The 24,535-nt window shown below is 47.1% G+C and overlaps 1 protein-coding gene across 1 annotated transcript; it reads right to left on the bottom strand.

The window, feature by feature from the left end:
* Positions 1 to 1,544: 1,544 nt before the first annotated feature.
* Positions 1,545 to 23,756, bottom strand: CDC25A (cell division cycle 25A). The gene is made up of 15 exons (XM_062200754.1): positions 23,134 to 23,756; positions 22,079 to 22,152; positions 19,986 to 20,028; positions 19,290 to 19,326; positions 18,548 to 18,649; positions 15,322 to 15,441; positions 13,363 to 13,497; positions 12,476 to 12,550; positions 10,356 to 10,529; positions 7,974 to 8,072; positions 6,677 to 6,739; positions 6,485 to 6,583; positions 4,895 to 5,025; positions 3,602 to 3,713; positions 1,545 to 3,404 (listed from the first exon to the last, which is right to left on the bottom strand). The coding sequence occupies exons 1-15, from the start codon at positions 23,301 to 23,303 to the stop codon at positions 3,264 to 3,266; spliced, it is 1,575 nt and encodes a 524-aa protein (XP_062056738.1). The 5' UTR covers positions 23,304 to 23,756; the 3' UTR covers positions 1,545 to 3,263.
* Positions 23,757 to 24,535: the final 779 nt, after the last annotated feature.

Consider the following 24,535-nt stretch of genomic DNA (forward strand, 5'->3'; position numbering starts at 1 on the left):
TTTTCTCTCTCTCACTATCCACTCTGCCTGTCAAAAAAAAAAAAAAAAAAAAAAGAAAAAGAAAGGGACTAGGAGGATGAGAGGGTGCTTGGATATGGTCTCTGCAAGGGATACAAAAGAGGAAATGGGGTGCTAGATGGGGAAGACTTGGAATGTAATGTAAACCCAATGTAGTACCATAGATATGCTATCTACTCTAACAGTCCTTCACAACATGTAAACACAATGTCAGTGACACTGGAGACTGGTATCACAGAGGATTTTTCTCTTCATACATTAAAAAAAAAAAAAAAAAAAAATGGGGAGGGGGCAGGCATTTTGGCCTAGTAGTTAAAATGCCATTTAGGATACCCATGTCCCACAATGGAGTACCTGGGTTGGATCCCTGGTTGTAGCTCCTGATTCCAGCTTCCTAATGCAAACTCTGGGAGGCAGCGGTGATGGCTCTATATAGATGGAAATCAGATGGAAAGACAAGTGTCTAAATGGAGCTTACGTGGGATCACACGTGAAATATTTCAGATCAACACTCGTGTTTGATAAAATGTTATCCAGCATGTTTGAACTACTAGTCTTTCTATATCTATATAAAAAACAGTTTCTTCTATCCAAGGCATCACTCTATTCTGCGAGACTCCAGCCATTACACATTTTGGCCAACAAAAGGTCTTCCTCTTGTTGGTTCACTCCCCAAATGGCCGCGTCAGCCAGCGTAGCACCGATCCAAAGCCAGGAGCCAGGTGCTTCCTCCTGGGCTCTCATGCGGGTGCAGGGGCCCAAGCGCTTGGGCCATCCTCCACTGCCCTCCCGGGCCACAGCAGAGAGCTGGACTGGAAGAGGAGCAACCAGGACTAGAACCCAGCACCACAGGCAGAGGATTAACCAAGTGAGCCACAGCACTGGCCCTACATCACTTCTAAAATTTCATGTGATTGATTGACAAATCTCTCCTGTTTCTACCTACTGCAGAGCACAACCAAAATTCCTATTGTCCTGCTGCTGTCCTATTAAACTATTGGGCCTGTGAAGAAATGACAGTGGTTCAGCATAGCTTTTTTTTTTTTTTCCCCCATTTATTTGTGAGGTAGTTAACAGTGATAGGGAGACAGAAGGGTCTTTCATCTGCTGGTTCACTCCCCAGATGGCCCCAACAGCTGGAGTTGGGCCTATCCAAAGCCAGGAGCCAGGAGCTTCTTCTGGGTATCTCATGTGGGTGCAGAGGCACAAGCATGTGGGCCATCCTCCACTGCTTTCCTAGAGAGCTGGATTGGAAGAAGAGCACCCATGATTTGCTGTCAGTGCAGGCAGAGGATTAACCTACTGCTCCAGAGCACCCACCCCCAGGCTAGCTTTTAAGTATCCATTTAATCTTGCCAACCAATCCACACAAGTTTATCAATTCAAAAATAGCGGAGAGGTTTTTTCCAGCCATCCTTGGATCCCTTGTCTTCTTGCCTCAAAGCTTTAGTTAAGTGTAGTCCCAGAAACTTAAAGGAAAATGTAGCTGCATTTAAATACATCAAGGACAAAGTAGAGTATGGGTTCAAGATCATTTTTATTTTCAGAGCCTGCAACAGTTGGTTAACAAAGTTGGTACAGTTTGAAGGCCAACCCCCCTCCCTCTTCAGGCATGTAACAGAATCCTTAAAAATTTCAGAGACCAAATGGTATGTCTCAATAAGTGTAGGATGAGGCCCTCTTTCCTCCTTTCCACATGCTCTTTCCTTTATATCCAAAAGCAACTCAAACCCATAATATAGCAACCAGTCATCTCCAGTATCAGATTCCCTCTCTACCCAGAACAAGACGCAGAGGTTGAGGGAAAGCTGACACTTGATAGGAAAAGCCTGGCTATACCCCACAGGAACAGTGATGGTGTCAGAGGCTGGCACCTGAGGGTGGGGAGGAGCAGGTGCCAAAAGCAGGCCTGTGTAGAATCAGTCAAGGCAGCCCCAGCTCCTTAGGAGGGGATCCTTTGAGACCCCCACTTCCTTGGAGTTAGATAAGGGGGCAATTGGTGATGATTCATCACTCCCTGTCCCTCAAATTAAAACATGATAAACTCAGAAAGTTTTACCTTCAAAATCCACCACGCTCCCTCCTGAGAAAAAAAAAATCGATGCAGACACCTCTATGCCAGCACCCTCCCTCCAAAGGCCCAGGGCTCCCAGCCCCTCTCCCTACATCTGGGTGGCCTATCCAACACTGATTGATACTCTTTTGACTCATGACTATTTTTCAAAAATTAAAACAAAAGCTATCCAAGAGTTATCAAGATAACCAGGGGAGACAGTTGGTGAGGTCCACCCATCCCCTACTCCACCCCAACACCCTGGGATACCTACATTACATTCCAGAACTGACTTGGGGGTGGTCCAAAGCTGCCTGAAATGCTTTCCCAATGGTGATGCCTATGCCAGCCAACACCGTAGGGAACTGGAGTGAAGAACAGGGACCTCCCCCGCCAACAGATCTCAATGCCAGAAGTAGGTCTGGGAGGTGTAGCTTATGTCCTATAGCCAAGCCTGAGTCCAGTGCCCATCCCACCAGTAACTCAGTCCTTGGATTTAAATAGCAGCAGCCCCAGTATGGCAGTGCTTCCTGGGGGTGACAGAGCTCCTAGCTCTCTGTCCCATGACTCACAACTTTGCCTTTTCTTACTCCCTTCTTTTCTTTTTTAATTAAAAGCAGAGGTAGTCCCTGGGATGATAAAAACCCTACCTAGAATGGCAGTATTTTGACTTAATGAAGCAGTAAAGTCTCCAGCGGTTACAAAAAATAAAATAATTGGTGAAGTTGAATAAATTAAAGATACAGTTGTCCCACGAAGACCTTTTCTTCCCAGTCTGTCTTTGGTATGTGGCCAGCAGCATTTCTGTCCACGTTACTTCTTTCTACCCTGCCCCCCTTCATGAGGAAGACCAGAGTCCAGTGAGGCCCCAGCTGCTTCTTGCAATTGTGGAGGATGACGAGCCAGAAAACAGCTTGACAGCTTGCGGAGACTGCACTATGGCCCGTGACAGCCTTGGGACACAGTCCTGACATGGAGGGAGGATGTCTTACAGTGCCAGACCAGGCACAGCCACTAGAATGCCCTGGGGGCTCCAACCTCCGGAGTGGGAAGCAGGTTCAAGGAATGGAAGCCCCAGGCCTTCTCTCCAAATATCACATAGCTGACCGCTTTGCTCAAGTTTCTCTGCAGCCCAATGGGGATCGTAGGAGGAACGGAGGGAGCTCAGGCTGCTGTTGCATGCACCACCGTCTCAGAGCTTCTTCAGGCGACTGTACATCTCCCTTTTGCTCTTCTCCCCTGCCCAGGTCCGGCTCTTCGTGCGGAACTTCTTCAGGTCTTCTTTAAAGTCCTCATGGTGCATTGGTCGGTAGCTGGGGGGCTCACAGTGAGACTGGGGACAGGAGGCGATGAGGTTAGGGCATGCCTGGCTCACATTCACAATCTGGCTCCCTCCCTTCCCAGGGCTGGGAGGCTGGGAGAACAATGCAGACCTCTTTGTATAGGGCAGATAATCACCTTGTCCTCAGACCCCCAGCAAGATCCACTAGTCTGGCACAGGGGCAGGAGGCATACTTTCCACTGTCTTACCTGGCATTTCAAGAAGAATTCCTTGTAGCCCCCTTTCAGGACATACAGCTCAGGGTAATGGAGTTTGGGGTACTCGTTACCAAGCCGATCTCGCTCTCTCACATATCGGCACCTAATAAATAGGAAGGCCAGAGCAAGGTGAGCTCTCCCAGTGCAGAGAAACAAGGCAACACAGGAAAAGCTAAAGTAGAGCTTGTAGCTTAAGTACTCCTTCCATGTCTTCCAGGCCTTACACCAATTCCTGGAAACAACTGGTGCTGACTTTTGAGTTCCTGACCATGTGAGCCCTGTTCAGTAAGTGGTCCCTTTCCCAACTTTCCTTTCTCCAAGTCAAGCAGTTCTAGCCCCTGACCCCATCTAGTCAGGTTTTCCAGTATCAGCTGAGCCAGCCTCCCCTCGCATTCGCCACACACACACACACACACACCCTGACCCATATAAATGTAGGGCAAAGTTCTCATCCTTAGGAGCGATCGTGAGCTTTGGAAAAGTTTAGAGTAAAAACAAGGCACAGAAACATGGCCCAACAGACGTCGCTGTTGGACCACCTTTGTTGATATTGTACCCTCAGTCCTCTCTCCCCATCTGCTGTTTCTCAGCACTTCTGGTGATCATCTCACAGTACCTGGACCTCTGCTGCATCACGGTCCTGTCACTTCTCCTTGCTACTCTTCACTGTGCAGTGCTTTACTGCACTGCTCTATTTTTATTGCCTCTACAGTGCCCAGCATGCTCCAAGCTTGCAATCCATTTTGCATGGACACAGTTAACTATGAGCAGCTGTATGGCCCTTTCTTTTTACCCCCAAATGGTAATAAAGTGAACATGACCCACTCTGAAACGATGGATTTTTCCAAGCTCTTTAAAATATAATCCATCAAGTTTAGGAAAGCAAGAACTTCATATCCATACTTTGTATTTGAAGGATGTTATATGAGAAGGGTAGCTCCAAAGGGAGAACTAAGGACAGTGGAGGAAGTTGGAAGAGCTGAATTTTAACTCAACATAAGAAACTAAGAGTGAGCTGCTCCAGAACAGCCAGATCTGTGGGGAATACTGTATGGGCACCACTAAGCATCAGACAGAACTGGAGAAGGCTGAAATCCTTTGTGCAACTGAAACTGAAACTGTTAGGTTAAGCCTAACAGAAAAATGTTACTCATGAATTTGTACTTTTGCCAAAAAGATGCTTAAAATACTAAAATATGTTCCAACAGCAAGACATATACCATCACATCCCATGAAAACATCATGGGGTCGCTGCCCCAGAGCCTAGTTTCACATAGCACTCACATGCGGGGACCTCTCTCAGAAGAAAACTCGCAGTGGAACACGACGATGACCCGTTTGCCATCAGTAGGCACAATAGGTTTCTTGAGCAAGAAGTCTTCAACGTCTTCTTCCATGTGCAAGTTCACTGCACCCTGTGGAGGCATCAGAGACCCTTGGCACTGAATGTATCAAACTTGAGGTAATTATGTAATGAGTCCATGGGACTACTTTGTGTGATTTTGCAGGCTTCCTCTGGCTCAACAGCCCAGTAGACTATCTGGTATCTATCACAACAGTTTCATGTCTACACACATTCATCATTTAGCAACACATGTGGGGATCGGACACAGGCGCCTCAAACCCTGTTTTGAAACTATGGTGCACTTTCTGGGTAGTATTTGCAAATTTGGGAATTTTTAAATTCCACAAGATACAGCTTGAGGGGGCAGCGACATAGCATAGTGGATAAAATCGCTGCCTGCTCTGCCGGCATCCCATATGGATGCCAGTTCAAGTCCCAGCTGTTCCACTTCCGATCCAACTCTCTGCTATGGCCTGCAAAAGTAGTAGAAAATGGCCCAAGTTCTTGGTCCCTTGCACTCGCATGGGAGACCCGGAGGAAGCTCCTAGCTTCAGACTGGTGCACCTCCAGTCATTGTGACCATCTGGGGAATAAACCAGAGGATGGAAGACCTCTCTCTTTGCCACTCTGTAACACTGCCTTTGCAATAAATAAATAAATCTTATGACCCACATGATGGATTACACTCAAAATACAGGTACATTAAATTAGCTATAGGCTATGAATATAAGGTATATATAACACAAATAAATTTCAAATTTAGGCTTGGATGATATCCTCAGGATATCTCACCATGTATATGCAAATATTCCAAAATAAAATTTAAGGTTTACTTTCCAAATATTTCAGAAAAAGCAGTATAGTGGCTAACATGAATACCATATTAAATGTACCCTCTTATCACACTTTATTTGGTAAAAGTTAAAACTTCAATCTTTCAGAACAGTCTCTCTAACAGGTAGTTTGACTGAATTAAAAACTCAGGAGGCACTGCTAGGCAGACACCAGGAGAACCTGGTCAAGAGCTCTGTAGCTTTCAGACATTTAGACCCAGGACTCCTAAACAGAGCAAACCTTTTCTGGTCCTTGAAATTCACTTGATGGCAGGGGGCACAGAGCAAGGCAGGCATCAGCAGCAGAGTGCTGAAAAGTACTACACACCAGACATTTGTTCCTTGCACAGGAGTAAGACACCTGCCACCAACCACTTGGGACCAGTGTTGTAGCGTAGCAAGGTAAGCCGCCGTCTGCAGTGCTGTCATTCCATATGGGCACTGGTTCGAGTCCTGGCTCCTCTACTTCAGATCCAACTCCCTTATAACGCGCCTAGGAAAGCAGGGCCCCTGCACCCACATGGGAGACCTGGAAGACACTCCTGGCTCATAGCTTTGGTCCAGCTCAGCCTTGGCCATTATGGCCATCTGGGAAGTGAATAAATGGATGGGAAAATCTCTGTCTTTTCCTCTCTCTCTGTAACTCTGCCTGTCAAATAAAGTTAAATCCTTTAACAAAAACAAAAAAACCCATACCTTGATGTGGCCTCCTTCATATTCATATGGGTACCGGCAGTCAATAATAACAAACTCTTTAATGAGGCTGGCAAACTTGCCATTCAAAACAGATGCCATCTGTAGAAAGTCAGGAAGATAAAGATCACCTTTGGCTGTCAGAAACAAGATTCAAATACCACACGTGCAGAAGGCTCCGAAAGGATGACTTACAATTTCTGGAGAGATATATTTTAAATCCTGATGTTTCCCAGCAACTGTATGAAAGAGATAAGCCTTAAAAAGAAATAAGGGAATATATTGAGAGAATTGAAAGGTTTGCCTGTCACCAGCCAGTCAGTACATACTAGTTACTCTTTTAGGTACCTCTTTAACACCCCGATATTGAATTTTCACACAATGAAACTGTTCCCATTTGCAGACCTTAGCGCTAAGCACCTAATCTAAGGACACCCAGCTGATAATTTCCTTTTCTTCCTGCTTTGTCAGGAACCCTCATCTTAGTAGGCAGGCTGTGAAAAGCACCCAAATACAGTGATGGAGCATACGCCACTCACTCCCAAGCACTTGCCATACCCAACATGCTACTAGGTACAAGGGATGGAAAAAACAAGATCCAGCCCAGTTAAGGAGTAGGAGGGGCATATCCACAATGATTCATTAGAGAACTAGACTGAGTCCAGAGTTCACTTATCACCACGGCCATTAAAAACATAACCAACACTTTCAATTCCACTTGAAGATTATAAAAGTGAAGATACACCTAGGACTGCTCATTCTTCTCTTTTTCAGACTCCCAGCTCCTTCAAAATCCCCCAGAAGCATTCTATATCCCACCCTTGTACTTCACCTCAGCTTTTCTTTATGAGACAGGCAGAGAGACTGAGTGAGATCTGCTCACCGATTCACTCCCCAAATGCCCACAACAGCAGGAGCTATGCAAAGCAAAAACCAGGAGCTACAAACTCCATCTACATGGATGGCAGTGACCAAAGTATTTGAAACATCTCTTGGTACCTCCCCAGGTACCAAGACCAGCAGGAAGGTAGACTGGAGGCAGTCAGGACTCAATGCCAGGCTTTGTGTTGTGGGATGTAATGTGGGTGTTCCAAACAGCAGCCTAAACTACTGCACTGAATATCCACGCCCATCACAGCTTAAAGGCAGCCACCTTTCGCGTGGCACATCAGGCCATCAGCACATCTTCCTCTGTACTTTCCTGAGGGCCTTTTCCTTCAAAGGCTATCTTTTACCAGACAATGAACCATCATCTGCTGCCTCCTGGGGTGTGCATTAGCGAGAAGTTGGATTAGGGACTCAAACCCCAGCACTACAATATGGAACATTCTTACCAGCAGCTTAACTGCTAGGCCAAGTGCCTCTAACATTTTTAACTGTGTCCCCTTGGAGGCACCTGAAAGCTATCTTGGTGAAGACAGGCTGAGGTGAAGTTTAAGGTATCCCCCTATTCCCTGCGTAGCTCAGTCAGAGCAGCTCTGCTTGCAATTACCTTGGAGAAGTCTCCGATAAGGTCCCTTGGGTCATTGTCCAAAATGTTCTCGATGGTCCCTTTTGGGAAAGATGCCAGGGATAAAGACTGATGCATGGTCTGTAACAAATCAAAGGCAGAGAATGAGGCAAGGTGTTTTGTTTTAATTATTTGAAAGGTAGAGCAACAGAGATAAAGACAGGAAGGGATCTTCTATCCTCTCGTTCACCCCTCAAGGCCCCAAGAGCCAAAACCCCACCTGGAGCCTGACATGGACAGAAAGGGCCCAACTACTTTGGTCACATTCTGCTGCCTTGCCAGGCACAACAGTGGGGAACTGGATCAGAAGCAGAGTAGCTAGGACTTGAACTGGCACTCCAGTATGAGAAGCTGGGCATCAGGAACAGCAGCTCCTATTGCCACCACAATACCAGTCCCAGGGCAAAGGACTTGAATAAACATTTACCTAGAACATGTCAAAAGGAAGAGACTGAAATGCTAATGTATATCCTTACTAATTAAAATATTTTCTTTAATTGAATCGGGAGCAGAAAAAAACAGGTTGTTGGATAGGTCTATTATTCCATTATATAAAGAATTGCTCTGAAATTAAAATCTCTCCTACAAATAGGGAGGTCAAAATTAGGTCAAATTTGGCTGGCACCGCAGCTCACTAGGCTAATCCTCTGCCTGCGGTGCTGGCACTCTAGGTTCTAGTCCTAGGTTGGGGCACCGGTTCTGTCCCAGTTGCTCCTCTTCCAGTCCAGCTCTCTGCTGTGGCCCGGGAAGGCAGTAGAGGATGGCCCAAGTGCTTGGGTGCTGTACTGACATGGGAGACCAGGAGGAATCACCTGGCTCCAGGCTTTGGATCAGCGCAGCGCGCTGGCGGTAGTGGCCATTTGTGGGGTGAACCAACAGAAGGAAGAACTTTCTCTGTTTCTCTCTTTCACTGTCTAACTCTGCTTGTCAAAAAAAATTAAGTATTTCTTAACCTTATAAGAACCACAAATGCCGGCCGGCACCGTGGCTTAACAGGCTAATCCTCCGCCTTGCGGCGCCGGCACACTGGGTTCTAGTCCCGGTTGGGGCGCCGGATTCTATCCTGGTTGCCCCTCTTCCAGGCCAGCTCTCTGCTATGGCCCGGGAAGGCAGTGGAGGATGGCCCAAGTGCTTGGGCCCTGCACCTGCATGGGAGACCAGGAGAAGCGCCTGGCTCCTGGCTTTGGATCAGCACAATGCGCTGGCCGCAGCGGCCATTGGAGGGTGAACCAACGGCAAAAAAGAAGACCTTTCTCTCTGTCTCTCTCTCACTATCCACTCTGCATGTCAAAAAACAAAACAAACAAACAAAAAAAACCCCACAAATGCAATGAGCACCCCCAGAGGATATATATATATAGTATGTTCTCTAAACAGTACTTCACACTAAGAGAAACCAGGGATATTTGAAATAATTGACTCCAGGCTAGGACAAGAAATGTGTAAGATAAACACAGAATGCCTTTGTGATATTAGGAAGGAAGCTATGACTTCTAAGGTCATGTCAGAAAGGTTAATAATGAAGATATAAGGACTGCCTAATCAGGACATAAAAAGATAAAGTAAAATACATTAAAAAAAAAAAAAAAAGGCCGGCGCCGTGGCTCAACAGGCTAATCCTCCGCCTTGCGGCGCCGGCACACCGGGTTCTAGTCCCGGTCGGGGCACCGATCCTGTCCCGGTTGCCCCTCTTCCAGGCCAGCTCTCTGCTGTGGCCAGGGAGTGCAGTGGAGGATGGCCCAAGTCCTTGGGCCCTGCACCCCATGGGAGACCAGGATAAGCACCTGGCTCCTGCCATCGGAACAGCGCGGTGCGCTGGCCGCAGCGCGCTACCGCGGCGGCCATTGGAGGGTGAACCAACGGCAAAAGGAAGACCTTTCTCTCTGTCTCTCTCTCACTGTCCACTCTGCCTGTCAAAAAAAAAAAAGAAGAAGAAGCCCTGTCCATAATAGAATTATTTATTTATTTAACTTATTTGAGAGGGAGAAAGAGATGGGAAAAAGAAACCAAAAGAATTCTCCTCTGCTGGTTCATTTCCCGAAAGCTTGTAATAGCTAAGGTTGGAGAGGGCAGGAGCCAGGAGCCTCTAGACCTACTCCATCAATAGTAAGAGAAATAACCAATTCATCCTATAAAAACATTCACACTTGAAAATATACATTAACCACTACCATAAAGAGATAACTAATAGAAAAATGAACAAAAATAGTTGGACAGATGGTACAGGGAGAAAAATCCATAAAATGACTCGCGCTGGCACTGTGGCACAATGGGTTAACGCCCTGGCCTGAAGCGCCGGCATCCCATATGTGCACCGGTTCGAGAACCGGCTGTTCCACTTCTTAAGAATGCCACAAAACTAACCTCCTGGGCCTTCTCTGGACTGGCTACCTCTTCAGGACTGGCCCCAGTCATGCTCTTCCTCCTCTTTGTATTTCCTCGTGGAGACTCCTCTTGAGATCGTTCTGGTCTCTTCAACATTGTCCGAGTACTGGAGCTACACGGGGAAGGGGAGTCAAACAGCTTGCATCGATTGCCCTTAGGGAAAAAAAGATTCATCTTCCATTAAAATGTGCTCATTTGAATGGTTAATGCAAACAGACCAAGGGCTTCCTGGGATGGTTTAAGATCAATCCTAAATTAGGAGGTAGACATTGTCAATCAATCTACCCTCTGCAACTCTCATGGGGTCTGGCACAGTATACCTACTGCATGATGAATATGTACTTGGCTGAAGATATAAGCCCTCAAAAACCTTACTACTGGGGCTGGTATTGTGGCATGGTGGGTTAAGCTACCACCTGTAATGCCGGCATCCCATATGGGTGCCAGTTCAAGTTCTTACTGCTCCTCTCTCTCTAACTCCACCTTTCAAAGATAAAATACAGCCCAAGTGTTTGGGCCCCTGCACCTGCATTTGAGACCTGGAAGAAGCTCCTGGCTTCAGATCCAGCCAGCTCCGGCCACTGTGGCCATCTGGGGAGTGACTTTTCTATCTGTCCCTCTCTTTGGATCTGTATCGGCAGGAATCAGGGGTTGGAGCTGAGACTTGAACCCAGGTACCAGATATGGAATGCAGGTGTTCTTACTTGTGCCCCAACCACTTGGCCAAATGCTACCTCTACATGTATTAAACTTCCCAGAGTCTGAAGGCAGCTAATCTGTCTCATGGTAGAGACAGTCTAACTCTCAAATCTCAGCTTGTTCACAACTCTATGCCTTAGCTTAGTCTTTCTTTCTGTGCAGAATGTCCTATCGGATCTTATTGAACTACTAAATTTTGATGTTATTTCTTCAAAATGTTCCTAGTGTAGCATGTCTGCTCTCCCCAAAGACAACAGATTTTCTCCCTCTTTATTTGCCCACAGCTACCAGCAAAGGTGAGTCTACCAGAACCATCTGCGCAAGGAAATTTCCCACTGTTCAGAGCTCAGAAAACTCTTCCTGAGTTTTAAATCTAACCTATACAACTGATGGTATATAATTTCATCTTTCAAAATGATCTGGTAAAATTAATATAACGTTTGTGCTGAGTTAACCTATTTTTTAAAAAACCATGCTTTAGACAACTATAGCCGATAAGTGGCCTCATAACTGTAGCTCACTAGTCCCATATTTTCAGTTCATGTCACCAATAGTTAGAAACACAGATATGGGGGCCAGCACTGTGGTGCAGCAGGTAAATGCCCTGACCTAAAGTGCTGGCATCCCATATGGGTGCCGGTTCAAGAGCCGGCAGCTCCATTCCCTATCCAGCTCTTTGCTATGGCCTGGGAAAGTAGAAGATGGCCCAAGTCCTTGGGCCCCTGCACCGGTGTGGGAGACCCGGAGGAAGCTCCTGGCTTCAGATAGGCACAGTTCCAGCTGTTGGGGCCAATTGGGAAGTGGACCATCAGATGGAAGACCCCTCTCTCTCTCTAACTGACTTGCAAATAAATAAATACATCTTAAAAAAAAAAAAACCACCAAAACAGATATCAATTGATGTACACAACTCTGAGCTTGTACCATATCCACTATTCCCTAGATGTTTGCATAAATGAGAATGTATACCTAAACAGATACCTCCTTGCTTCTAACTTTTTGTTTTGAAGTATCCCTATGATGGAAACTCAAGTATGCAGCACATGTAGATGGGGCAGTTACTCTCAAATAAAAATATAAATATCCTATGAGATTTGTTGCTTGTCAAATGTTGTTCTAGGTGCTGTGGAATATAAATGAGAATGATCTTAAAAAAAAAAAAAAAGCTAACAGCTTCAGATAGACTTTTTTAAACTGCTAGATAATTTTCATACATAAGGAAACATGCAGAGATGAATTGGATCTGTCAAGGTTACAGTCTGTAGGTAGCCAAGGTAGTCCTAAAACCTGGGTTCCTGAGTCCTGTCGTTCCAGTCAACCTCGGTTGAACTCAACTAAGGATGATCTGTCCAGTGGCCCAATCACTCGGGGCTCCCTCCAGATATACTGAAGTAACTTACGAAGTTTGTAGTTCTTCTCATTACAAGGGGAGCTGTCCAGAGGCTGGCCATGCCCGACGGGGTCTCCTCATCGTTCTAAAGAGAGAAACTGGTTTTAAAAAGATCCAGTAGTTTAAATGCTTCAGGTGTCTAAATAATATCAGACAGTGTAGTATTAGGATACTAATTGGAAGTATAGCATTTCAATCTATCCTCTGCCATTCCCTTAAGGTCAGCAAAAGTTCACAACAGTTCAGACAGCTAAACATAGCTAGAAGCACACCTGCTAAGAGCACATGTGTAGGCATCAGGTCTCTAGCTCTAGGGCACTTCTTAGCCAGTCCTACACGGTTATCACATATCTTCTGCACATTATAGCTCCTTCAGGGTAAGAATGATCTCATCAATGCATTCTTTGGAAAACCCGCTTAAGATTTAATCAGGACAAGAACAGTGTTAAATTTTCACCAGGGCTGGCATTGTGTCATAGTGGTAAAGCTGCCGCCTGCAACGCCAGCATCTCATATGGGTACCAGTTCATGTCCCAGCTGTTCCACTTCTGATCCAGCTCCCTGATATTGCTCCTGGGAAAGCAGTGGAAGATGGTTCAAGTCCCTGGGCTCATGAACCCACATGTGAGAGCTAATGAAGCTCCTGGCTCCTAGTTTTGGCCTAGCCCAGCCCGGGCCATTGCGGCTATTTGGTGAGTGAACCAGCAGATGAAGATTTTCTCTCTCACTCTGTCTTTCAAATAAAGCAAATCTTTAAAAAGAGGGGAAAAAAAAAAAAAAAAAACCCTCAAAACAAATCAACCTAGTCAAGTCCCAGGGAACTGCTATTCTTCACATAATTTTCCCAGTAATTAGTAAGATGGACACAAAAACTCCAAGGACACACACACATGGTACCTTTAGGTTCTCTCCATCAAGAAGGTCCATGAAGCCATCATCTTCGTCAGACAAAGTATCTGTCACAGGAGACTGGGGCATAAAAAGAGGAATGAAATTCCCAGGCTCGCTGCTATCTCTTTCATTTGAGGAAAGCTGTAAGACAGAATTCATAGCTCATTAGTAAATGAGAGACACACGGTTCACTGGCTTTGGAGAAAAACATGTTATGTTGGTTATACTAAGTAAAATTTAGCAGTCACTGATCATTTGTTGTCCACATAGTCCTGAGTAGAGCCTAGTCAAGTAGCTTTCAAAAAGAACTATTCCCAGAAGCAATGCAGTTCACAATGGGTACTAGGAATATTCTTATTTATAAGAAAAAGTTTCTGGGGGCCGGTCAAGTCCTGTTTGCTCCACTTCCGATCCAGCTCTCTGCTGTGGCCTGGGAAAGCAGTGGAAGATGGCCCAAGACCTTGAGCCCCTGCACCCATGTGGGAGACCTGGGAGAAACTCCTTGCACCTGGCTTCAGATTGGCGCAGCTCCAGCCGTTGCGGCCATCTGGGGAGCGAACCAGCAGATGGAAGACCTCTCTGCCTCCCTTCTCTGGGTAACTGACTTTCAAATAAATAAATCTTTTTTTAAAAAAAGATAGTTCAATTTAAGCCAAGTTTGGCCTAGCTTCTGCTTCTCAACTTGACAAATCAGTCCTCCACACACAGTCCACCACTGTAAGTTTCCGCCAGACACCAGGATAATTGAGCCACCTGATCATGAACTGTGAACCTCCAAAATACCAGCCAAAATAAACATTTTCCTTTCCTAAGAAGTTCCTCTCAGGTATTTGTTAGAGTAAGAAAAGTTGACTAACACAAATCAAGAGATTTTGTTAAATCCTTATCCTCAAATTATGTCTCTTTGGCAAATCACCCAATTTCCTTGATCACTTCCCAGCTACTTCAAAAGGTTTATGAAGATTCAAGACAAGAGCACATATAAAAGTGCTTTGTAGAGGGAGGGGCTGGCACTGCGGCTCAAGGGGTTGAGCCACTATCTACAGTGCTGACATCTGACGTGGGACCAGTTTGAGTCCTGGTTGCTTTGCTTCTGATCTGGCTCCCTGTTGATGCACCTGGGAAAGCAATGGAGGATGGCCCAAGCCCTGGGTCTCCTGCACCCACATGGGAGACCTGGAGGAAGCTCCTGGCTCTGGCTAGGCTTAGCCTCAGCTGCTGCTGCCATTTGGGGGGTAAATCAGCAAATGTAGGACCTCCTTTTCTCAGTGACTCTCTCAAATAAATACAATCTTTATTATTATTATTATTATTATTATTATTATTATTATTATATTATTGCTTTGTAAATGCACAAAGCAGCAGCGTCAGGTGAACCTGAATCTCAGACCTCAAGTTAGACTGAAGACTTTCAGGTCAATTCCCAGGAGAATCTGGAAAGCAAATGCATTCGTTCTACCCAAGTTTGGTCTTCTTAGTCTATAAATGCATTATTGACCCAATTCCAACCAACAGTAAGAAACTCTGGAGTAATGACAACCTCTGTCTGCCAAAATAAATAGCCCTGAAACAAGTGGCCCAAGACTGCCAAGCAGTCTGTAGGCAGTAGGCTCACTGGACATCATTATAGTTCTTATTAAACTATCTTTGCAAGAAGCAAAAGCTCTGCAGAGGAAGCTTTAAATGAAAGATATAATTCCACTCTGCAGATAGAGAATGACCCAGGATGCCAGCAGACTATTTTCCCAGAATCAACAACATCAAGTGTTTCTTCTACAGATCCAGTATTTCAAATATACCATCTCCTAGACTCAACAAAAACACAAGTACTTGACAGTCTAGCTTCTGAGAACGTCAAGACAGAGACAGCGAGAACTACTGTAGTGTCTAAAACTCCAGACTAAAGAGGTGCTTTCTAAAGTTCTTCTCATCAGGATCTCCCCTTTGAAAACTAGAATTACATACCATTCGAGCTGGGGCAGAGTTCTGCCTCTGTGTGAAGAGATCTTTACCCTCTTCAAGTCCATGAGAGTGCAGGCAGCCACGAGATGCAGGTCTTGTTGGCTTCTTAAACTCAAAGGCTTCCTGAAAGACAGTACAGTCGAGATATCTTCTACTGTCCATGAAGGGCCTCAGTTGTAACTTGTGGAGTCAAGCAAGGACGTGGGCGTGGACCACGTTTGTAACTGCCTCCAACGTAAAGATTTAGCTATTTCTAATCTAATGCCAGCACCAGAACTGTGTAACTAAGAATTTCAGTGGCTCTGTCAATGGCTAACTTCTCAAATGGCACCTTTTTCTTAGCACATTTCATTTTCATTTTCTAACCCATAATATCTGCCATCTATACAAAGCATGAGTGATAAACTACAAATGCCGTCTAAAATCCTAATGCAATGCCATCACAATTAACTGTCCATTATGCCTGTGGATAAGTCAAAACATTTCATCTGAGGGCTTCATATTTTTTTACCTCATCCTACCAATGGCAGACAATTATTCTTCCACTTAAAATGACTACTGTATTTCATACATAAAGCAATGGAAAAAACCCTACTCAACAAGGATGATTTTCACAATGTTGACTGTAAGTAGCTAAATGGGACAGATTGCATGATTTCACTTAAACTTCAAAAGCACTCAAGAGCCCTCACCCTAAATACTCACCTTAAGAATCTGTTACTTTTTCTTAATATTTATTTAGGCAGTTAAAAAAACAGGGAAAGATAGGGACATCTTCTATAGCTGGTTCACTCCTTAAATGGCAGCAACAGCCATGGCTGGGCCAGGCTGAAGCCAGGAGCCTGGAACTGCATCCAGGTCTCCCGTGAGTGGCAGGGGGGCCAAGCATTAGGCCCATTCTCTACAGCCTTCCTAGTTGCATTAGCAGGAAGCTCACCAGAAGTGGGGCAGCCAAGACTCAAACCAGCGCCTATATGGAATGCCAGCATCACAGGAGGCGCTTAACCTGCTGAGCCACAATGCTGGCCCCAAGATCTTGTGATTAAGCACCAAAAGCAGTAATACCTAATATCAAAGTTAGTTATGCCAACACAGTAATAAGTACTTTCTGTGCATTAAGTCATTTAACCATCAAATATAACCCTGGTGTTCACATTTTACATATGAGAAAACTAGGCCTTACAGGTGAAATGTGCCTATGATACTGAAGGCAGACAGAGTGACTCCAGAACAGCTCTTCAACCACCATCTATCCAATTTTCCCTTTAGAAAACAGCTCTATATGGCCGGCGCCGTGGCTCAACAGGCTAATCCTCCGCCTTGTGGCGCCGGCACACAGGGTTCTAGTCCCGGTCAGGGCGCCGGATTCTGTCCTGGTTGCCCCTCTTCCAGGCCAGCTCTCTGCTATGGCCCGGGAAGGCAGTGGAGGATGGCCCAAGTGCTTGGGCCCTGCACCCACATGGGAGACCAGGAGAAGCACCTGGCTCCTGGCTTTGGATCAGCACAATGCGCTGGGTGCAGCGCGCCGGCCGCGGCGGCCATTAGAGGGTGAACCAACAGCAAAAGGAAGACCTTTCTCTCTGTCTCTCTCTCTCACTGTCCACTCTGTCTGTCAAAAAATAAATAAATAAATAAATAAATAAGAAAGAAAGAAAGAAAAACAGCTCTATGCAGGCAATCAGGGAGAGGCTTGGGGGATAACAAAGCATTGTAACAGTTTGGCTGGCAGAAACACCGGATGGAGGTAGACCCATGGCTTGCTCTGCAAGCCCTGAAGGCAGGAACTCATTTTCATCTCCTTCATGACATCTCCCAAGTTACCACAGAATCGTCAGGAGAGTTCATGAAGGCAGGTTTTACACTAACTCTGTATAAGAATATAATGATCACAAACTGTGTTTTAGCAGGAAATGGAACAGAGAGAAAACAGACATACGGAAATACTCTGGGAAAGGGTAGGGAGAGTTAAGCAAATTTGTTCAACTGTTTTGGATGCCTTCCCTGTGAATCTAAAAAAGTCAGGGGTGGGTGTCTGGCCTCTTAGGATACCCACATCCCAATTTGAGTGGCTGGCTCGAGTTCAAGCTCCTGCACTTTTGATTCAGCTTATTGCTAATGTGCAACATGGGAGGTAGCAAGTGATGGCTCAAGTGTTTGGGTCCCTGGCAACCATGTGGGAGACCCAGAAGGAATTCTGGGCTCCCAGCTTTGGCCTGGCCCTACTCTAGCTATTGTGAGCATTTGGGGAAGTTAAACAGCACATGGGGCTGGCACTGTGGCAAAGTGGATTAAGCCACCATCTGCAGTGCCAGCATCCCATATGGGCATCGGTTTGAATCCTAGCTGCTCCACTTCCAATCCAGCTTCCTGTTAATGTGCCTGGGAAAGCGATGGAGAATGTCCCAGGTCCTTGGGCCCCTGTATCCTAGTTGAAGACCAGGATAAAGCACATGGATCCTGGCTTCAGCCTGGCCCAGCCCTGATGTTGCAGCCATTTGGAGTGAACCAGTCAATGGAATATCTCTGCCTCTTTCTCTGTAATTTGGACTTTCAAATAAATAAATAAATCTTTAAGAAAACAAAAACAAACAAAACACCCCAGCAGATGGTAGATCTGTTGCTGCCTACCTTCCAGGCACCATTTTATATTCTTTGTACAATGGCCCTAAAAGGTATTGGTATCTCTACTTTACAAAGAAGCCTAAAAAGGGAAGTTATTTGCCAAGCTCATACAGCTAGTAAGAAGCAGGATTCAATCCCAGATTTTCTGACTACAAAGGCCACACACTTCTCTGGCCAAAGTTGAATACTCCTGGCCGGCGCCGCAGCTCACTAGGCTAAATCCTCCGCCTTGCGGCGCCGGCACACCGGGTTCTAGTCCTGGTTGGGGCACCGGATTCTGTCCCGATTGCCCCTCTTCCAGGCCAGCTCTCTGCTGTGGCCCAGGAGTGCAGTGGAGGATGGCCCAAGTCCTTGGGCCCTGCACCCCATGGGAGACCAGGATAAGCACCTGGCTCCTGCTATCAGATCAGCGCGGTGCGCCGGCCGCAGCGCACCTACTGCGGCGGCCACTGGAGTGTGAACCAATGGCAAAAGGAAGACCTTTCTCTCTCTCTCACTGTCCACTCTACCTGTCAAAAATAAAAAATAAAAATAAAAAGTTGAATACTCCCAGAAATTTTTCTGCAAACTCCTGATATCTGGCTTAGTGCAGTGATGCCACACTCACATTTTCCTTGTTCTCATCCTGGTCGATGAGCTGAAAGATGTCATGGTCAAGAGAATCAGAATGGCTCCTCTTCAGAGCTGGGCTGCATCCCAAGAGCTTCGGCTATCAAATTGAAAAAAGGAAATAATTAGGGTACATAAATAAAAATTCCATGGAAAACAGCTCTCAAAAGAAGTGAGGTGGGAGATAACTTCATCCCCAAATATCTGCATAAAAGGCCCTTTCCTAGCTCTGTGCACTGTAGTTGCTGTGGCATGGCAGGTAAAGGCTGCTGCCTGCAGCGTGCACATCCATTATGGGCAGATCCTGGTTGCTCCCCTTCCAATCCAGCTCCCTATTAGCATCCCTGAGAAAGCAGCAGAGAATGGTCAAGTGCTTGGGCCCCTACCTCCATGTGGGAGACCCAGTTTCTGGTTTTGGCTTGGCCCAGCCCTGGCCATTGTGTCCATTTGAGGAGTAGACTAGCAGCAGGTGAAAGATCTTTGTCTTTCCCTCTCTGTAACTGCCTTTCAAATAAATAAATCTTAATAGACAAAAACCAAACTTCACCCTGTTTTAACCAAGTTCTGCTAGTCAGATGTCTTCAGTGGACAGCCCTTACTAAAGCTACTGTGGTCTCGAGTGCTTCTGAGACTGAAGAAAAGCAGTTTTCACTTTCTACCTTGAGGTCTATCAAGGCAAGCTGGAAGCTGGCAAGCAGACAACAGGTAAGACCTCAAAATAAACAAGGGAACTAACTTACAGGCAGGGAATTTATCCTCTTCATGGGATTTTCAAGACTGTAATAAGATCAGAAGGTCAACAATGAGAATAAAGCAAGTAAAGATGTTCATTTTAACCTACAATGCGAGGGAGCAGTCAAACACATTCCTATTTTAGGAAAGAAATGGAAGAATAAATTTCTGATGCTATCCTATTTTTAGGAGCACCTCCAACACTGGGCCTCTAGGTTAAAAAAAAAAAAAAAAAAAAAAAAACCCAAACCTTCCCTTAAAATACATTCTCTTAAGAATTTGACTAACACCAAAACAAGAGCTAAAATCTAAGCAGGGAAGTACACACTACTCATGAAGTGTTTCCAGAATCCAGGGGTCTCTCTAGGAACAGCTAAAGCTAGGGTTCCAGTGCAGAATATAAAGAACTTCAGTGAAAAATTGAGGGACAGACTATTGTAGCACAGTGGGTTAAGCTGCTGCTTGGCATGCCTGCATCCCAAGTGCAGTGCCTGACTATTCTGTGCTTCTAACCCAGCTTCCTGCTCATGTACCTGGGGGGCAGCAGATGATACTTTGGCCTGGCCTAGCCCAGGCCACTGGGGGCATTTGGGGAGTGAACCTGTGCATGGAAGATCTCTCCACATTTCAAATAAATAAGTCAATCTTTTAAGTTAAGAAAGGCTTTTTTTCTATGTATAAATTTAAAAGCAGTGAATACATACTTTTCTTTACTGTCCAAGGGCCCAGGAGAATCCAGACAGAAACCTGTGGAAAATTAAAAAAAAAAAAAAAAAAAAAAAAGTGAGGAAATACACAAACTCCATTTTGTTAAAATACATAGATAACATTCTCATAATATATATACACTAATCCCCTTCTACTGGCAATTGCCATCAAGGGAAATAGAATTTACGGAGGGTGAATTAAACTCATTCACATCATGCATAGTTATTCAAAACATACTGTATTTTCCTGGAATAGTTTTGATTTCAAGTATTTTGTCTCATCAAATTATCCAAGTAATTCTGAGGATTGTAAAGTACAATTATGGAAAAGACATTTGGTGCAGCAGTTAAAACACCACCAGGGATACCAGTATCCCACAGAGTGCTCAGGTTCAAATTCAAGATCTTTTTCAATTCCAGTTTCCTGCTAATTAGCATCGTGGGAAGCAATGGTGATGCCTCAACTAAATTAGATCTGCCATACACATGGAAGACCAGAAGAGTCCATGGCTCCTGGCTTCAGCCTGGCCCAGCCCTGTCCTTAGCAGGCATTTGGGAAGTGAAGTGAATGGAAGAGCTCTCTGATTTCAAATACATAAAAATAAATATTTTTTAAAAGAAAAATATATTAATCATCACACAAGGCAGACATTGGCTGCCTTTAACAAAATGACTCCAAGTAAGGTGTCCATTTCTCCAAAAGTAGTAGGGTGGAGGAGACACTGCTCAGTACTACTTCTCCTGTGCTAGCTAAGACCCACCAGCACATGCCAAGCTCACACCTCTCCATGATGCTGCCAAAGCCTTGAGTTAGGCATTAGAACCGATACTCTCACCTGTCCACTTCCACAAATAAGAATCTCATCTCCAGTTCTTAAGTCTATACTACATTTTATTTATTTTTTTTTTTTTTAACAGGTAGAGTGGATAGTGAGAGAGACAGAGAGAAAGGTCTTCCTTTTTGCCGTTGGTTCACCCTCCAATGGCAGCTGCGGCTGGCGCATCGTGCTGATCTGAAGCCAGGAGCCAGGTGTTTCTCCGGTCTCCCATGCGGGTACAGGGCCCGAGGACTTGGGCCATCCTCCACTGCACTCCCCAGCCATAGCAGAGAGCTGGCCTGGAAGAGGGGCAACCGGGACAAAATCCAACCGGGACTAGAACCCGGTGTGCCGGCGCCACAAGGTGGAGGATTAGCCTGTTAAGCCACGGCGCCGGCCTATACTACATTTTATGACGTTTGCCTTTGCAGGTCCTAAAACTAAAACATCTGTACCCTAAATGCTCTTATCTGTGCATGCGGTAACCTGAATTTAGGAAATTGAATAAAGCACCCTTGTTCATTTCCTCCATAGCAGAATCACTGATTTCATTATTCTTATAATAATTTTTTTTTTCTTTTTTTCTTTTTTTTTTTTTTGACAGGCAGAGTGGACAGTGAGAGAGAGAGACAGATAGAAAGGTCTTCCTTTTGCCGTTGGTTCACCCTCCAATGGCCGCCGCGGTAGCGCGCTGCGGCCGGCGCACCGCGCTGTTCCGATGGCAGGAGCCAGGTGCTTCTCCTGGTCTCCCATGGGGTGCAGGACCCAAACACTTGGGCCATCCTCCACTGCACTCCCTAGCCACAGCAGAGAGCTGGCCTGGAAGAGGGGCAACCGGGACAGGATCGGTGCCCCGACCGGGACTAGAACCCGGTGTGCCGGCGCCGCAAGGCGGAGGATTAGCCTGTTGAGCCACGGCGCCGGCCTATTCTTATAATAATTTTATCCTAATTTCTTAATGTCTCTTTTTTCATCTACTAGAAAGGAGGAGACAAAAAGAATAGATATCCCATTTGCTAGTTCAGGGACTCAATCCAAGTCTCTCACGTAGGTAGTAGGGGCCCAAGCATTTGAGCCATCACCTGCTGCATCCTTGGAGGAAGCTGTCATCCTGTGTTTTTCTGGATATCACTCACTGAGGAATGGTGAATGTTAAAAGTCATTTTTCCAGGGCAAGCACACACACCACCTCCTTATACACATTCGACACTTGCTTTAGAAATTTCCCATGTTGCTCCTCACAGAACAGACTGGCAAAGACCCAAGGAATACCTGAATCCGTTGATTCGGAGGAGCCCATTCTCTGCAGACTGCTGTTCTTCACCTCCAGTGGCTGCTCACACTCACTGAAGACAAAATAATTGCACGTGAGCGATTTCTAGGACAGCACTAAAAGGCCACATATAGGAAACAGGCCATGAGGTTAACAAGCAGCCAGTCTGGCATGAATTACCATCACTTCTAGGCCACACCACATAGCCCATCTTGCCACTGGGAACACCCAGTTAGCACCAAGCAAGTTAGAGAAGCGCGGGTGGCTTGGCCCCTGGCCACATTGCAAGACACGATGACTATGGCAAATGGGGAGCTATTTCCTGAAACGAGAGCATGTGTTCTAGGTACTGTGCTGGAGATAACTGAAGAACGGGACAGAAGTTCCTGCTTTTCAGGGCTTGGGAACTGTGAAAGAGACGGCTCAGAATATGGCATATACCAAGACTGAGGGGAAAGCAGCCTCGCCACAAACAGTGTGGGACGCGTTTGTCCTCTAAGGAGAAGCCTAGGGAGCTATGGAAAGCTGGATAAAACAGGAATTAGGAAAGCAGAGGGACCGACATGAAGAAAGTGCGCGGGCGAGGGACTAGGACGATTTTTTGCACAAATACCCGGAAAGGAAATGCCACGTCCCTTTGTTGAGAAGAGAAAGCTCACAGGAAACTAAGATTCTGTGAGCTGGTTCGGGAAGGGCTGGACTGAAGCTCCTGGGAGGGCCAGCCCTTCCCCCGTCCGGCTGTATTCCTTCCCGGGAAGCACAAAGCCAGTACCGGGATTTCTCAAAGGGGCGACGAGGGTGGGGGGTCCCCGGTCACAGCCCGGGCCCAGCCCCGGCTGAGGGCAGCCCTGCAGGGTCGGAACTGCCTCTCCCGCCCAACATTCTGCCCGGCGGGGGCAGGGTGCACATGGCGGGCCCCGGCCCGACAGCCCCCGAGCGGCGGACGCGGACCCGCACGACCCGCCCGGCTCCCGGTCCGTTTCACGACCCGATCTTCCCGACAGCTCTCCGGGAGGCCAGCGGCCTCGGGCACCGCGCGTCCGCACCTCCTCACCTGCCCAGTCCCTGCAGCTGATCCATGGTGACCGTCAGGTTGGTGACAGGCGACAGTCCGCCGGCGGCTGGCGCGCCAAACAGCGTCTTCACGACGGGCTGCGGCGTGGGAGGGGGGCTGCAGGCGAAGAGCAGGCGGCGGCGGTGCGGGGGCTCCGGGCCCAGTTCCATGGCGGCGCCCGGACTCCCAAGGCTCCCGCTCCCTCTCTCTCCGCCGCGCCTGCCCCGCCCGGCCGACACCGGCTTCGGCCGCGTGCCCCGCCGCCGGCGCCCACGGGTCAAACGCAAACACCACCCCGCGGGTTCAGGGACGCAGCCGCGAACTAGCGGAGCGGACGGGCGGTCGTCCGGACCGGGCAGGTGCCAGACACAAGCACGGGTGCTTCCCTCTCACCCCGCGAGGCGAGCCGGCGTGCGGACCGCAGCAACCTGAAGATCAAATCCAAACAAACTCGGCGGCCCGAGGAGGAGCAGGCAAGTGCCGCAAGGTAAGGTCACGCTCTTAGCTTTTTTCTCTTCCCCTTACCCAGGCCGGGATCGCAGAGAACCAGGCCGACCTCCACTCTCGTCCCAGACTGTCGCAGCCGAGGTGGCTTTCGCGGTAATAGCTGCTTACAGAGGGCCGGCGCTGCCCCGCCCCCTTTCCTAGTTGGCGCCAAACAGAACCCACCAATCAGGAAGCAGCTTCTCCGCCTCGCGTCCGAATGGCAGCCAGGATGGACCAATGAGAAAGGAAGAAGACAGCAGCTCGCGGGACTCTGCGAGGTCTTCCGCTCTCAGAAGGGGGCGGGGCCTGCAGGTGATAGGCGGGGCTCAAGACGAGAGGCGCCTCAGAGGTCAATGAAAACGCCCAGCGGAACTTTCGAGGCGCTGGTCGCGGCCGAAAGACGCCCCCCCTTACCCTGGTGCATGCTGGGAAGTGTAGTTCCTTTCCAATCGCGAGCAGCGGTCCAGTGATTTCGTGCCCTCGTTTGGCCACCGGCGCTTCACCCTCTGGCCTCGCGCCCCACACCCCGAGGGGACTTGGGGGCTAGAGGAAGCTGTTCAGACCCAGCCCGGTCTCTACCTCCAACCGTACAATACTGTGGACCCGCTTTTTTCCCCATGCCGGCACTGCAGGCGGCGGCTTTACCCACTACGCCACAGCGCCGGCCCCAATCCGTGCTTTCTTGGAGATCTGCCCTTCTCACCCCTCACCCACTTCACCCAGCTCACCTTTCTTCCTTTTCTCAAGAAAAGTTTGATATCCTGACTGAATCAGAGGGACTCCCTGTTATCGTCCACCCCACCCCCCATTATCGAAGGTGGGGGCAACGCATGTTCACGTTTGTTTTTATTATTGTTTAATCAGGTCAAGGTCTTCAGATTACTATTAACTCAAAAGGGTAAGAACCTTGCCTTTT

This window comes from Lepus europaeus, chromosome 9, assembly GCF_033115175.1.
Source record: "Lepus europaeus isolate LE1 chromosome 9, mLepTim1.pri, whole genome shotgun sequence".
Lineage (NCBI taxonomy): Eukaryota > Metazoa > Chordata > Mammalia > Lagomorpha > Leporidae > Lepus > Lepus europaeus.

Bases quoted from the DNA above. Each gene is read 5' to 3' on its own strand.
- CDC25A (XM_062200754.1), bottom strand. From the start codon at position 23,303: ATGGAACTGGGCCCGGAGCCCCCGCACCGCCGCCGCCTGCTCTTCGCC. The intron at 20,029-22,078 runs GTATTCCTTGGG...AATTTTCCACAG, and splicing joins CTCCGAATCAACGGATTCAG to GTTTCTGTCTGGATTCTCCT. The intron at 5,026-6,484 runs GTATGGGTTTTT...ATGCCTCCACAG, and splicing joins ATGAAGGAGGCCACATCAAG to GGTGCAGTGAACTTGCACAT.